This window comes from Dermochelys coriacea, chromosome 5 (assembly GCF_009764565.3).
Source record: "Dermochelys coriacea isolate rDerCor1 chromosome 5, rDerCor1.pri.v4, whole genome shotgun sequence".
Lineage (NCBI taxonomy): Eukaryota > Metazoa > Chordata > Testudines > Dermochelyidae > Dermochelys > Dermochelys coriacea.
In genome coordinates, this window is record NC_050072.1 from 2,775,940 (window position 1) to 2,790,408 (window position 14,469).

Below are 14,469 nucleotides of genomic sequence, written 5' to 3' on the forward strand. Positions count from 1 at the left end.
CTGGCGTCTTGCAATGCAGTTTGGGTTGGTTGACGTTTATGGTAAGAGTCCCAGGTGCTTTGGGGGTTTCCAGGGCAGGACAAAGACCCACGCCCCCTCCCCCCCGGCTGAGCCTAGATGTCATTGGTCCTTCAGCTTAGCCCTGGCTCCATAGCCACCCCTTGTCTCCAGCCTGCTCCAGAAATTTGGCAGCTTCAGATGAAATGGGGGCCTGAACCCCAGCTAGCCCTAGCTGTTTCTGCAAAACCCCTTCACCAATCCACGAGGTTTTAGCCAGCAGCACCGTGGTTTGGCCCGTCTCTTGCTATCCACGAGCCAGTCAAGTCATCCCAGGCTGCCAAGCCAGGAGCACAGGCTAAAAGCAAACAAAGGGATTGGGAAAATTGAACCTACCCTTATGAGTCAGTGCTTCCCCCCTCCCCCCACAGAAGTGAAAGTGAGAGCGAAGATGCTGCACGATAAATAGAGAGCTGGAGCAGCAGCATTCAGAGAGCTGCAGGCTACCGTGCTGAGAGCGCCCTCCAGACTCCATCCGGCAGGCTATTCCTTGGCTCCCAGCCTGCCCACCTGAGCATGGAGCTGGCTAGGAGAGTGGCTTTCTTCGGTCTGATGGTCCTCTCCCTGTGGACCTTCCTGCCAGGTAAGATGGACAACTCCCCCGCCCGGGTTCTGCTCTCTTGCATCCTGGGCTCTTTTAGAAGAAATCTGACAGGTTCAATCTGGATTAGTAAATTTGGGCTTTGGATGCCTGCCGACTTTCCAGCTAAGGTATCAACAGATCCGCTGCCGGGGTACCTGAGCACCACGATCTTCAGTATATTTATCCCCACCGCACCCCGGGAGTTGGAGATGCTATTAGCCCCTGCAGAGAGGGGGAACTTCAGTGCAAGGGGAGTCAACCTTGCCCTAAGTCTCGCGTGGAATCACACCCAATTCTCCTAAGCACCAGGCTAGCTGTCCTAACCACTGGGCCACTCTTCCTCTGGCCTCTGCTGCTGTATGTCACTGCAGCCTTCCAGCATTCACAGACTGGCCCGTTGGGGTAGTAGACGGCCCCCTCTAAGTGTTGGCTAGTCCCTCTCCCCGTGTGTGATTGTGCCCTGCACTTCAGTTTGTAGCGCTGCGTCCAGTTTATTCTGAAATCTCTCGGGGTTGGGGACTTGGGGCAAACGACCCCCTTGCTGCACAGGATAGCAATAGTCCTGTGTACAAATGACGCATGTGCTAGTTGCAAAGGAAGGGATGGCGCTGCCCCCCCAGGTGCCTGGCGCAGTGAAATGCTGAGCTGCAGGGCTGAACAGATAAGGGTTTGCACCTTCAGAGCCCCTTCCCTGGGTCATTAATGAGCAGATCCTCATCACACCTAAGAGGCTGCTGTCATTACTCCCCTTGTGCAGAGGGGAAACTGAGGCACAGAGCAATGACGCGACTTGCCCAGGGCCAGACCGTAAGTCTGTGATAGGCTGGCAGTGTTTAATGTCACTGATGGCACAAGGCAGGGGGAGGATCGAGCCCTGGATGCCTGTGCTCATGCTGTACGTTGTGCGCATGAGTCTGCGTGAGCAAGGATATGTGTGGAAGGGGTGTGAGAGAGGAGGAGAGGTTTCCTCTGTGACAGGCAGAAAGCATTGGGGTGTGGGAAGTTCTGATTCCTGGGACCTGTGCGCAGGGTAGCTGTAGCCGGGTCTCTTGGCTCTCTCACCACCAGAAGTTGTTTGAATAAAATATATCACCACCCTCTTCCTGGGACTTTCCATCCTCAGAGACGTTAAGGTCAGAAGGGACCATCTGATCTGACCTCCTGCACATCGCAGGCCACAGAACCTCACCCACGCCCTCCTGTAACAGACCCCGAACTTCTGGCTGTTACTGACGTCTTCAAATCTTGATTTAAAAACTTCAAGGGACAGAGAATCCACCATTGACAATAGTTCAAACCAGCAAGTGACCCATGCCCCACACTGCAGAGGAAGGTGAAAACCCCCCAGAGTCCCTGCCAATCTGACCTGGAGGAAAATTCATCCCTGACCCCAAATCTGATGACCAGTTAGACCCTGGGCATGGGGGTGAGACCCAACGGCCAGACCCCTTGGAAAGAATTCTCTGCAGTAACTCAGAGCCCTCCACGTCTCGTGCCCCATCTCTGGCTGTTGGAGACAGTTGCTAATAGCATTTGGCTGTCTGCTGTTTGTGTTCATTCTGGCACAAGGAGGCGAAGGTCACAGAAAGCCCAGGACAGGCCCCCATACAACTCATGCCTGCGTTTCCAGTCAGCAGGGAGCCAACCCAAGCTGAATAAGGAGGGCTTCTAGAGGAACTAAGGGAAGAGCCAAGAGGAACTTTGCGAGGGGCCAGGCAGCCAGAGGGTGGGAGTGAGATCCGTGCATCTGCACAGCAGAGTGGGGAGCTCCTGAGCACTCCCCATCTCTCAGCTGCGTCCACTGGGTGGAATAAGGGTGAGGGTTCACAGCGGGAAACGCCAGCTGCCCTTTATATCTCTGGGACACTTCTCTCCAGGTTAGCCTGGTACGGCGTGAGCTAAGAGCAGACGTCATCCTTGGTGTTAGAACAAAGGGCCAAGGAGCAGGACTCCTAGGTGCAGATTAAGGACCCTAGGAAGGAGTTCCTGAGGGGGGAGAATCTGGCCCGAGGCTCCAGTCCTGGCTCTGGCACAGGCTTGCTGTGTGAATCGGGGCAAGTCACATTGCTGCATGGTGCCTCAGTTTCCCCTCTATTAAACAGCTGCGGTGGGTAGAACCAAGTCAGCTGCTGGCGCGCTTGGAGATTCAGTTAGTTAATGTTTGACAAGTGCTTTGGGATCCTTCAGCGGAGGGGGAAGCTCGACACGCTAGAGAAGTGAGCAGGCCTTGTCCCTGTTCCTGTCCTGTGCCCCCCCTCCCCCCGACTCCCGGTCATGATGACTAGCCTCATGTAGGGCAGCCTGCCCATGGCAGACGGGTGCCCCGAGCTGCACCCAGCAGAGCAGTGCAGGGGTGGTCATTGCTCCGTGGCACTAGCTCCCAGGAGCGTGCTGTGGAGTCTCCGGAGACGTCTCCGTGCTGACCTGCAATCCCCGGCTAGCTCTCCACGGGGCACGAGCAAGGTGCTGCATCCAGTGCACTCGGCTGGGAGCCAGGAGAGCTAGGGCAAATCCCGGCTCTCCCACAGACTGTGCAAATGCCCTTGGAAGGTAGGCTTGTACCGTCACTCCCTGTCTCTCCAGGGGGGTCAGCCCTTGTGCCGTGCAGCTCCCAGGGGCTCAGGGATGTCCATGTTTCTCAAGGGTTCGAGATGCCCGGGGGGGGGCCGGGTTAGGGCAGAGAGTGCCCATTAGCAGCCAGATCCTTGGGCGAGGGGGTTCCCAGAGAGGCCCAGCGCAGAGGCGTTCAGACCCAGACTGGAGGGAAGCCCTGACTGACCAGGGGGACAGATGAGCTGCCACCTCGGGGCTTTTCCATCTCTCGTGTCGACGTTCTGCAAGAACGGCACCGGTTTGCCTCAGAGACGAGACAGCTTCAGGTTGTCGGACTCTTGCTGGGACCCAGCTGCCCCCTGCTCTCTGCCCCAGCGGCTGCACCCTCCCGCCTCCCCTTTGCCCATCGCTCCCATCACTTTTCTCTTCCAGTGTCCGGCAGCAACGTTGCCCTGGACTGCTGCCTGAGGACGAGCCAAGTCCCCATCCCCCGCAAAATCGTGCTGGACTACGAGGTGCAGCGGATCCACGACGGCTGTCCCATCCATGCCGTGGTGTGAGTACCGTGGCAGGGCCTCACTGCTCCGTGGGGTGCCGAGCTCTGGGGAACGCCGGGAGGGGGCGCAGAGTGAAGGGGATACATGGATGAAGCTGGAGGGCATGAGGGAAGTCTGGCTGGTTTGGGATATGGGGACAAAGAATGGGAGAGAAAACTGCAGATCAGATACCATGGGGCTGGGCGCTGAGTAGAAGAGAACCTCCCCTTCGACAGCCCTTCCGCTCCCAGGATCTCACGGCCCCACGTGCAGCAGGGAAAGCCGACCCTCTCCAGCCTGCAAACAGGGAAACTGAGGCCCAGGTGGTGATGTGCCCACAGGGACCCAGCGATGCTGTGGCAGGGCTAGCAATGGAATGCAGGTCTCCTGATAGGCAGGCCCTTGCTTTAAGCACAGACCATTCTCGCTGTCTATCCCTGGAGAGTGCTCAGTGCGGGTCCCGGGCCCTGCTGGGCTTCCACCAACAGGTAGATGCTTATGCATGCCAGGAAGGAGCTTTGGCCCGTCCCTATGCCAGGCGGAAGCAGGGCACGTTGCTTAATGGATCCAGAGGAGGCCAGGAGGTGTCATTTACATCTTGTTCTGGCCTCCCACTGTGCAACGCACACCAGGCTAGCCTCCCTCCCGTTGCTTACCGAGGTGTAACGTCCACCACCTGTCAGCCTGGCCCCAGGCCATTGCTCTCAGCGCTGGGAGTGTGTGTGTGTGTGGGGGGGGTCAGATCGCTGCTGTGAACAAAGGGATTTGGAGGGCAGCCAGACAAACCAGAGGCTTCGCAGACTCCTTTCACACTCAGCCAGGGTGACTCGCTGCTGTGCAGGCAGCTGGGAGCACAGTCCGCTGCTGGAGCGTGGCCTAGGCAGCTCACCCCAGTGCCTGTCCTTAGGAAACGCCCGTCATGCCCAGATGGCGCCCTGCCCCAGGCCTGAGCCATAGTCGCTCCGCAGCTGGGGAGAGTTCGGCTTCCTACTGCACATGACCGGTGCCACGCAGTGCATGTCCATCACGACGAGCATCACAAGAGCTTAACGCGATGGGTCAGAGCCAGCCTGGGGCCACCCCAGTGACTCCCCAGCCAGTGGGCCCAAGCCGGATTTCAGTTCCTCTTATGCTACTGCTATCACTTCCCAGCGCGGGGGGCTCTGGATTGCCAGCTGGAGTCAGCCGGGGGGAGCCTCGGACAGCTGGGAGCCTTGGTTCCGACAAATTCTGCCAGCGTGAGGCTGAAATGGGGCTGGGGTCCCAGGAGAACAGGCTGCCTCCTGCAGGATCCTGAGCAGGTGCTCAGGTTAGCCAGGGCAGGGACATCATAGCGACAGCCTCTGCTGGGGGCTGTCGCCATTTCTGCTCCTGACCTCGCCACAGCCCCTACGCGGCTCTGCCCAGCGGCACGAGTGGGGAGCGTCGCAGGGAGGAGGGTTGCTACAGAGGCAGCTTGCTTTGATTGGCTCAGAGCCTCCGGTTCAGCTGTCCCCGTCTGTTTCTGTGTTGTGTGTTAGGTTTATCACCGTGAGGGGCAAGCTGCTCTGCGCCCCTCCCCATGCCCACTGGGTGCGGCGGCTGACCGAGAGGCTGGATAGTGTGTACCAGACCAAGGTAAGGGCACTGGCCAGCTGCAGAGGCACCAGCTAGTCAGGGCTGGGCAGACACTGGTGAGGCTTTGCCCCCTCCATGCTGGGCACAGGATGCCCAGCATGGATCCCAGCTGCTCACCTCCCCATGCTGGGTCAGACCACTGGCCCGTCCACTGCGGGGCCCTGCTCCTGCCTCGCCGGAGCACGCGCGAGTCACCCCGTTCAGATGCCAGCCACTCACCACCTACTGGTCCCTCTAGTCTGGAACTCTTACCAAGGCAGCCCATAGGTCACTGGAGTCCCGTACCCCGCCCTCCGCGCCAGGTCAGCCCATAGGTCACTGGAGTCCCGTACTCTGCCCTCCGCGCCAGGTCAGCCCATAGCTCACTGGAGTCCCGTACCCCGCCCTCCGCGCCAGGTGAGCCTATTGGTCACTGGAGTCCCGTACCCCACCTCACCACTCCATGTCAGGTCAGCCCATTGGTCTCTCTAATGGAGGCACCTGCCTCTGGCCATGCTGGACCAGACTATCTAGTCTCCATCCCCTCCCTGGGTGTGGGAACGGGGAAGAAAGACCGGCGGGAAGGAGCTCCGAGCTGCGGGTGTGAGGGGCAAGGGCTGTGCCTGGTCTCACCACTGCACTGCATGCCTCTCCCCCTGGCACTAGCTGCATGGTCAGTCTCTGGAGGATCATTCCTGCATAAGCTGGGGAAACCCTAAAGCCGCCTGTGCCCCAAGAGGAGGACATACAGTCCCTCTTCCTCTCCTGGCCATGCCGAGTGAGGGTAAGAGCAGGACCTCCGTAGCACCGGAGAAAATCCATGGGCAAAGCAGCTGTGCAGCCCACTTCTGGGCTGGTGTACTAGACGAAACCAAAAAAAAAGGAGGACTTGTGGCACCTTAGAGACTAACAAATTTATTTGAGCATAAGCTTTCGTGAGCTACAGCTCACTTCATCCGATGCATTTAGAGGAAACCAGTTGATGATGCCTAGCAGCTGCTGGAGTTGCCTTATTAGCTCAGTGCTGGGGGTCTCTGCTATGCCCCGGGAGGGGCCGGGTTCTAACCCGGCTCCTGACACACATGGGGAGGTAGCAGTACTCTGGGAAGCAGAGCCCAGCCTGGTAGCAGCTGCTTGCTGGGAAGGTGGTGGTGGCTCCCTTTATGCCGTTCGATGATTAGATTTCACCTACCCAGTAACAAATGTGAACTCCTGGATCACTGTAAGGGTCTCACCATGGAGTCACAGACAATCCAGTCTATCCTGCCACCCAGGCAAGCCGGCCTTAGTGAGACATGGTCACTTACCCCAAAGATCCCCAAATATTCAGGTTATTCTCAGTCCTAAGGGGCCAGTCACATATCTCAGATCAGTTTGTATCTCAGATCTCACACCAAAGGCAGCACCGGTAGCCAGTCCTGTAATCAGCTAACTAAAGGGTTATTAACTAGGAAAAAGGAAACAGGAGAGTTATCTACAGGGGAAAGCAAGCAAACATATACACACAAATGAGTTACCAGCTACGGTTGCTCAAGATGACAGAGATGTAGTAATCTGCCAATATAAAATGTCTTTCCGGGCAGAGCCAGGGGTAACTCTGGGGGATCTCTGCCTTAGTTGAGTGTCTCCAGCCCTGGGAGAGTTCAGATACCAAAGAGATAACAAATTTTCTTGTGACCCTGTTTTATCTTTAGCCTTCCAGTCCCTGAGCCAAGTTCCCTTGTACTGCAACATAGGCCAGTCATCAGCCCTTTGTATTGTGATGTTCCTTAATGTCCTGTTGAATCTTGATAGGCCTCCTATGAGTGGGCAGCAGGGTGGGCAGGAGGGACCATTCGTGGGTCTGGGTTCCCAAGTTCAGTGCAAACATTTGCAAAGTTACAAAGCATACTGGCCTCTGTCCTTACAGCCTGGCATGCAGCCGTGCCACGCGAGATTAGTGCAGGGAGCAATTTACAAGCATTCCACAGAGTCCAAACACGAAGTACAGTCGTATCAGACTAATGCCTATTTTGAGCCAAACTAACATACAGCTGAGCTGGTTTGGTTTCCCGCTGTGAGTTTGTCAGTGCTCACCTGACACCTAGAGCTCGGCAAGAACAGGCACCTGGTTTACCAGCATCAACCTTTCCTTCTCTAATTCCCTAGAACAACCTCTGGAGTACGTAGACCCGGAGAAGCCAGCGGCTGGCCCACTGCCCGGCGATGGGAAAGGGGCTGAGAGAGAATCGTGACACCTGCGAATGCTGCATTCCCCTTTCAGCGTGTCCGGCTGCAGGGCAAGCAGCTTACAGCTCCTTTGGGACTGAATCCGGTGTGACCATACTGCACCCCCTTGGAGATCTCCACTTCCTGCTCTCTGCTCTCTGCTCTTCCCTGGGGAGTCTCCCTTGGCTTCTGTGATTTGTCAAGCTGAGTGCTGCTTAGCTGGGGACTGGGCTGGGGGAGCGCCCCAGGTCTGCCAGCTGCGAACGACACAGGGCGTGCCGGCTGGCACTGCTCTGAGCGTAATCCGTTCCAGACTGAGGCGCTCTCACACTGAGCTGGGCACCTCCATGGCTCCTGGGGGGGTCCCTTGTGGCACCCCCGGGAATCAGGGAGGTCTCTGCACTCAGTGGCTTCAACTCAGCCGTGGCAGGAGATGACTGATGGCTGGTACAGCCTGGCTGGCTGTGCTGTGGCCATGATGTGAGATGAGTTTGGTGGGTCTCAGCTCAGCCCCTAGTGGGCAGGTGCCCGTATTACAGAAACCACAACTGGCACTGAATGGCCCCCTTGTGGGCAGCAGACCATGGACTGAGTGGGCCAATGAGACTGAACCCATTTGTCAGCCTAGACGGGTCCCAGCAGGGCAGGTGCAGTCGCACGGGGAAGGGACCGTGTGGGGGAGCCAAGTCCAGCTACTACCTGCGCTGTCCTGGGTCTCCTGGCCTGCCAATCTGGCCCCGTTCTCCAGCCCTGCATTCCCTGCAATCCCCTCTGAATTTTGGCAAATTTGGGCACAAAGCTTGTTTTTCTTTTTGCCAACCCCCACGCCGACCAGCCTGCCCTGTGCCGCCTGACCCGAGCAACAGCCTGCCAGGCGCATGGGGGAGGGCCAGGGAAGTGGGCAGAAAAGGAAGTGGGACAGACTAGCAGCTTTCGCTGTGGGCACACATACGGGCCGTCCAATCCCACCGGTAGCATCCTCCACTGGCCGGGATTAGGGAAGAGCCACCTGGGTTCTCTGAAAAGAAAAGGAGGACTTGTGGCACCTTAGAGACTAACAAATTTATTTGAGCATAAGCTGGACAACCTGGGTAATTCCTGGCCCCGTGAAGGCCTGTGTCCATGGGCCCTGGCATAAAGGAGAATCTTGTCTGCGACCTTTAGTCTGTTCTTCCGCGAATGATTCTGTACCAAGCAGCCAGGGCAGCACCAAGTGAGTCACTGTGGGGAACCCCGGGTGGGTATTTTTGCAGAGCCACTTCCGGGCGGTGAGAGCATGGTGGCTAACGCATGGCAGCGCTGGCCCTCGGCGATGCATCGGGCTGGCTTGCGGGGGGTCCATTCCGTTCCTTTGAAACCACCAGGGATTTTCCTTCCCTGAGCTGCGCAGAGCTGAGCTGTCCAGACCCAAAGGGTGAGGAGAGGAGATGGAGAGTGGCGAAAAGCCAGGCGAGAAGCGTGTTTTTACTTGGGCTGCGGCCTTGCTCCAGTTTTTAATTAACAATAAATGCATCAATCAACTGGGAAGTGGGACCAGTCCCTGGAGCTTAGGTCAGCTCGGGAGCTGAGATTGGCAGGAGCCACGTGTTTGGCAGAAGGTATGGAAAGAGGAAAGCAGTGTTATATCGTGTCCGGATCAGTCAGCCCAGGTACCGGAAGCAGCGTGAGATAAGGCCTGGGTCAGCCAGGAGAAGAGGAGACTGAGACAGCATGAAGGGAGAAGGACGGGCCTCACCTTGCCTAGCCTGCATGGCTGTTACGGGCCATCCCTTTGGGCACCTCCATGGCAAAGGTTCAGACCCATCTCCAGTGTAAACGGGGGTCAGGCCCTTTCCCTGGACCAACGCTCATGGGTAAAAGAGCAGTGAGTGAATGACAGCTTGGCAGCCCGCCATGGCTGGGCATTCCCTGGCAGAAACGGGTTTCTCCTTCCCATCAGAGACTCTGGGACCCCCAGTGCTTCTCTGCTTTTCTGAATCAGACTGATCTTGGCCTGTGTCTAGATGCCTCAGGCCGTGTGGGAACAACACTGACATCAGCAAGCTCTAAGTCATTGCCACGGGATCTGTTTGCTGTGATAAATTACAAGGGAATTTGCTCTTTCACTCGCTCTCGCTCACTCGCTTTCCCTTTGTTGGCTGGGGTCAAAATGATTTTTTAAAATAAAAAAACCTGAAATGTACAGACATTCCCGCTTGTGTTTGAGGGGGAGGGGGTCTTGGGGAAGGAAATACATCAAGCACTGGGGTCTGGTTCTGTGGTGAAGACACAGCTCCCATTTGACCTGGGCACCAAACTGGGCACCCAGTCACTGCCCTGGAAAATCTTCCCCATGTCCCAGGAGCTCTCTTAGCACCCAGCAATGCTGCTTGCCTGAGCACAAGGTGCCTGTAGCACCTGCCCACCTGCTTGCTGACGCTTGCCACAAAACACTGTTCAGCAGCGGAGAGATGGCCAAAGCCCCGGAGACCTAACCAGCCCATTCCCTAGCCCCAGCAGCCTTTAAGAGCCAGCTTTTGCCAGCAGCTGCCCCACAGTGGTATCCTCCTGAGAATCAGGCTGGTCTGGGCGCTGAGGCCCCCATGCAACAAGACACCTAAGCATTTGTGTAATTTTAAATGCAGAGCCAGATTTGATCCGCCAGGCGTTCCCTTCCTAGACTAAACAGGCCTCTTGATGCTTGGCAGGGCCCCCATCGATGTTATGAAAATAATGATGTAATAATACTTAGGAACTGTCCGAGACCTTGAGGGACGGGATCATTATCCTCACCCGACCATGGGTAAACTGAGGCACAAAGCTTCATGTCAGCAACAGAGCCCAAGTCTTCTGATTCCCCTTGACGTTTACTGCAGGCCCAATGTAGAACTGCGCAGCTGCTAGGTAGCCAGTGCAGTCTGAGCTCTCGGTACAGCCAGTGCCTAGAATCACACCTAGCAGACAACGGGTTGTTTAGCCTGGACCTGGTGCCCAATGCAGGGTTGTTCTAATCTCCAGAGCTGGACGGAGGAAGGAGCCTTACACACATCAGTGAGCACACACTGTTCCCCATGGCCCAAACCATGTTCCAGAGTAGAGCAGATCTCCGAATACAAGAGGATTGTTAAGTACTGACGATGAGTTTTAATGCACACGAGCACCCCTCAGCCCCTGCCCAATGATGTTATAAACTGACATAAATCCAGTAAGAGGCGGACGAAGATTGGCCATAAACACACACGGAGAGATGCAGAGTGGCTTAAAGCTGATGTGGGTTAGCGGCACTCGTAGCCCTTGTCGAAAACCCTGTTTCCAGGAGGGATATGAATGGAGGGAAGGATAAACGTCTCCCCGAGAGAGAAATGATTGGGGGAGGCTCAAAAAACTCCAGTGCAACTTGACTGGGGAGGGAAAATTGGGTTTTCAATACAATTCACTCTTCCACAGAATGTGACTGTGTTCCACAAAACAATGGGCTTTTCATCAGAAAACTGAAACTCCCCCAAACCTGAACATTTTGCGCCAAAAACTGAAAACGTTTTGGTTTCCAGCAGATTTTGGGAGATGGGGGAGCTCCCAGGATGGGGAGCTCTTGGGATGCAGTCAGTGATATTTGTGTCATCCCTTCCTGCATCCATTTTGCGTTGGGGGTGTGACGTTATTGACTTGAACTGGGACCGTATAGAACATTGTTGCCACCAAGGTCCTGTAGTGGCACCAAATCTTGTATAAAGGGGGTCAAATAAAGTGTCTAAGATGAGGTTATGGTTTGCTGGTTATGATTATGCTATATGTTTGCATGTGTCATTTTTGTATTTAAAGATATAAGTATTGGCTCTAGACTGTCTGTATTCCAAACTTATGCTATGCTTCTGGGTGACATGCCAGACAAGTTGGTGTCAGCTCTGCCCAGCCTGCTGGATGGCCCTTTAAGGAGCATCAGCTACACAACTGACCCACTGAGAGAAGGCAGACAAGCCTTGGGACTCAGCAAGGTATGCAGGGACCTGCCTATGGACAGAACTCTCAGGTTTTTCCAGGCCATGTGCTGGACAGCTTGTCTTTGGGACAAAGAAAGACAGACCACATGGCAAGAGACTATAAAAAGCTGCTGCAGCTCCTCCATCTTGTCTTCAATCCTGCTTCTGACCTCTGGAGGGACTTTGCTACAAACGGAAGCTCTGAACCAAGGACCGAATGACCCATCCCAGCTGTGGATGTCCTCCAGGGACTTGATCTGAACCTGCAGTCTATTCTATCATTGCTGCAAGCCTGAACCAAGAACTTGGCCATTACTATATGTCATTGTTTCCGTTTAACCAATTCTAGCTCTCATCTATATTTCTTTCCTTTTATGAATAAACCTTTAGATTTTAGATTCTAAAGGATTGGCAACAGCATGATTTGTGGGTAAGATCTGATTTGTATATTGACCTGGGTCTGGGGCTTGGTCCTTTGGGATCGAGAGAACCTTTTTTTTTTTGCTGGGGTTTTCATAACCATTTGTCCCCATAACGAGTGGCACTGGTGGTGATACTGAGAAACTGGGGTGTCTAAGGGAATTGCTTGTGTGACTTGTGGTTAGCCAGTGGGGTAAAACCAAAGTCTTCTCTGTTTGGCTGGTTTGGTTTGCCTTGCCTTGGTGTGCATAGAAACCCCAGCCTTGGGCTGTAACTGCCCTGCTTGAAGCAGTTTGTCCTGAATTGGCACTCTCAGTTGGGTCCCACCCGAACTAGCCTCGTTACAACCTGTCCTCCAGGAACTGATCTAATTCTTTTTTGAACCCAGTTATACTCTTGGCCTTCACAACATTCCCTGGAAGCAAGTCCCACAGACTGTGCGTTGTGTGAAAGTACTTCCTTGTTTCAGAGTAGCAGCCGTGTTAGTCTGTATCCGTAAAAAGAAAAGGAGTACTTGTGGCACCTTAGAGACTAACAAATTTATTAGAGCATAAGCTTTCGTGAGCTACAGCTCACTTCATCAGATGAATACAGTGGAAAATATAGTGGAGAGATTTTATATACACAGAGAACATGAAACAATGGGTATTACCATACAGATTGTAACAAGAGTGATCAGGAAAGATGAGCTATTACCAGCAGGACGGGGGGGATGGGGACCGGGGACCTTTTGTAGTGATAATCAAGGTGGGCCATTTTCAGCAGTTGACAAGAACAGTAGGAGGGGAAATAAACATGGGGAAATAGTTTTACTTTGTGTAATGACCCATCCACTCCCAGTCTTTATTTAAGCCTAAATTAATTGTATCCAGTTTGCAAATTAATTCCAATTCAGCAGTCTGTCCTTGGAGTCTGTTTTTAAAGATTTTTGTTGAAGGATAGCCACTTTTAGGTCTGTAATCATGTGACCAAAGAGATTGAAGTGTTCTCTAACTGGTTTTTGAATGTTATAATTCTTGACATCTGATTTCTGTCCATTTATTCTTTTACGTAGAGACTGTCCGGTTTGGCCAATGTACATGGCAGAGGGGCATTGCTGGCACATGATGGCATCTATCACATTGGTAGATGTGCAGGTGAATGAGCCTCTGGTAGTGTGTTTGTTTTAACCCTGCTGCCTGTTAATTTCATTGGGAACCCCTGGTTTTTGAGTTATGAGAAGGGGTAAATAACACGTCCCTATCCCCTTGCTCCACACCAGTCATGATTTTACAGACCTCTGTCCTATCACCCCTTAGCCATCTCTTTTCCCAGCTGAAAAGTCCCAGTCTGATTAATCTCTCCCTGTATGGAAGTGGTTCCATCCCCCTCATCATTTTTCTTGTCCTTCTCTGCACCTTTTCCATTTCAAATCTATCTTTTTTGAGATGGGGCGACCAGATCTACACACAGTATTCACGGTATGGAGGCACAATGATATTTTCTGCCTTATTATCTCTCCCTTTCTTTATGGTCCCTGCTGCACCAGGACTCTCTCTGCCCCAGTGATAAGCACTCTAGCCCCGGTCCAGCATCATCCCATTGACCCACTCACCTGCTCATAGCTAAGCATGTGCTTAAGTGCTCTGCTGGAGCAGGGCCAGCGTGCCCAGCACCTCTCATCTTTAACCCCAGAGCCTCTCCTGGTTTTGGCACAGCTCTTCCAGCAAAGAAGGTTGGGCTCCCCGCAGCAGAACTTCGGGGTGGAGTGAGCCCAGGTTCCAGCCCAGGTGACACACTGCCCCTGCTGATGCCTTGGCTCTTATGGGCTGGCGCAGCAAGGGGCATTGCCAAATTGCCTGCTTCTTCTAGAAATCCACCTCCCCACAAACATGCCCCCCTGCTGGGACCGGGGAGGCAGGGGAAGAGCCCCCGAGCTGCCAAAGCAAACCCAGGAGCCTGGAACTGTCAAGCCTCAGTTATTTTCCTTTCACGCTCACTGTGTTTATCTTGGCGACTACTCCCATGCAGCATGTTCCTCCACCTCCTCCTTGGGTTAGGGTTGTTGAAGCTGGCTCCATAGCCAGAGAGCAGAAACCGGGGCTGTGAAATTGCACTGGGAAAAGCATTAACAATGACAGATCCCTGTCTTGGAGAGAGCCACCAGAATCACAGGCGCTCAGATACCATGGTGATGGGCCTGAGCAGGACAGAATCTACCAGCACCTAATACAAGAGATTTCACAGCCCACGAAACACGGGCTTAGGGCAAAATTTTCAAAAGCACCTAATTGATTTAGGAGCCTGAATCCCATTTTCAAAAATGACTCAGGTACTTGGCTGCCAAGTCTCATGGGAAGCCAATGGGATTTCAATTCCAATTTTGGATTTCTATGGGGGTAGGCACCTCGGCACTTTTTCAGTTCCTACTAGGAATCCAGCGTTAGGCATCTTTAGGCACCGGCATCTCTCTGAAAATCTGGCCTTGAATCACTTTTGAAAATAGAGTTTAGAGGCTTTAGAAAATATTATTTTTAATCTGCTCTGGCGGAGCTGGAGAGTTCTAGAACATTCCCCA

At 54.1% G+C, this 14,469-nt stretch overlaps 1 protein-coding gene across 1 annotated transcript; it reads left to right on the forward strand.

The window, feature by feature from the left end:
- The first annotated feature begins 490 nt into the window (after positions 1–490).
- On the forward strand, positions 491–8,548 carry LOC119855700 (C-C motif chemokine 19-like). The gene is made up of 4 exons (XM_038402294.2): positions 491–640; positions 3,626–3,749; positions 5,250–5,346; positions 7,474–8,548. The coding sequence occupies exons 1-4, from the start codon at positions 574–576 to the stop codon at positions 7,492–7,494; spliced, it is 309 nt and encodes a 102-aa protein (XP_038258222.1). The 5' UTR covers positions 491–573; the 3' UTR covers positions 7,495–8,548.
- Positions 8,549–14,469: the final 5,921 nt, after the last annotated feature.

What these genes read in the sequence shown, in the direction of transcription:
- LOC119855700 (XM_038402294.2), top strand. Translation starts at nt 574, where the DNA reads ATGGAGCTGGCTAGGAGAGTGGCTTTCTTCGGTCTGATGGTCCTCTCC. An exon ending in CCTGTGGACCTTCCTGCCAG is followed by an intron (nt 641 to 3,625) that starts GTAAGATGGACA and finishes TTTCTCTTCCAG; the next exon opens with TGTCCGGCAGCAACGTTGCC. An exon ending in TGTCCCATCCATGCCGTGGT is followed by an intron (nt 3,750 to 5,249) that starts GTGAGTACCGTG and finishes GTTGTGTGTTAG; the next exon opens with GTTTATCACCGTGAGGGGCA.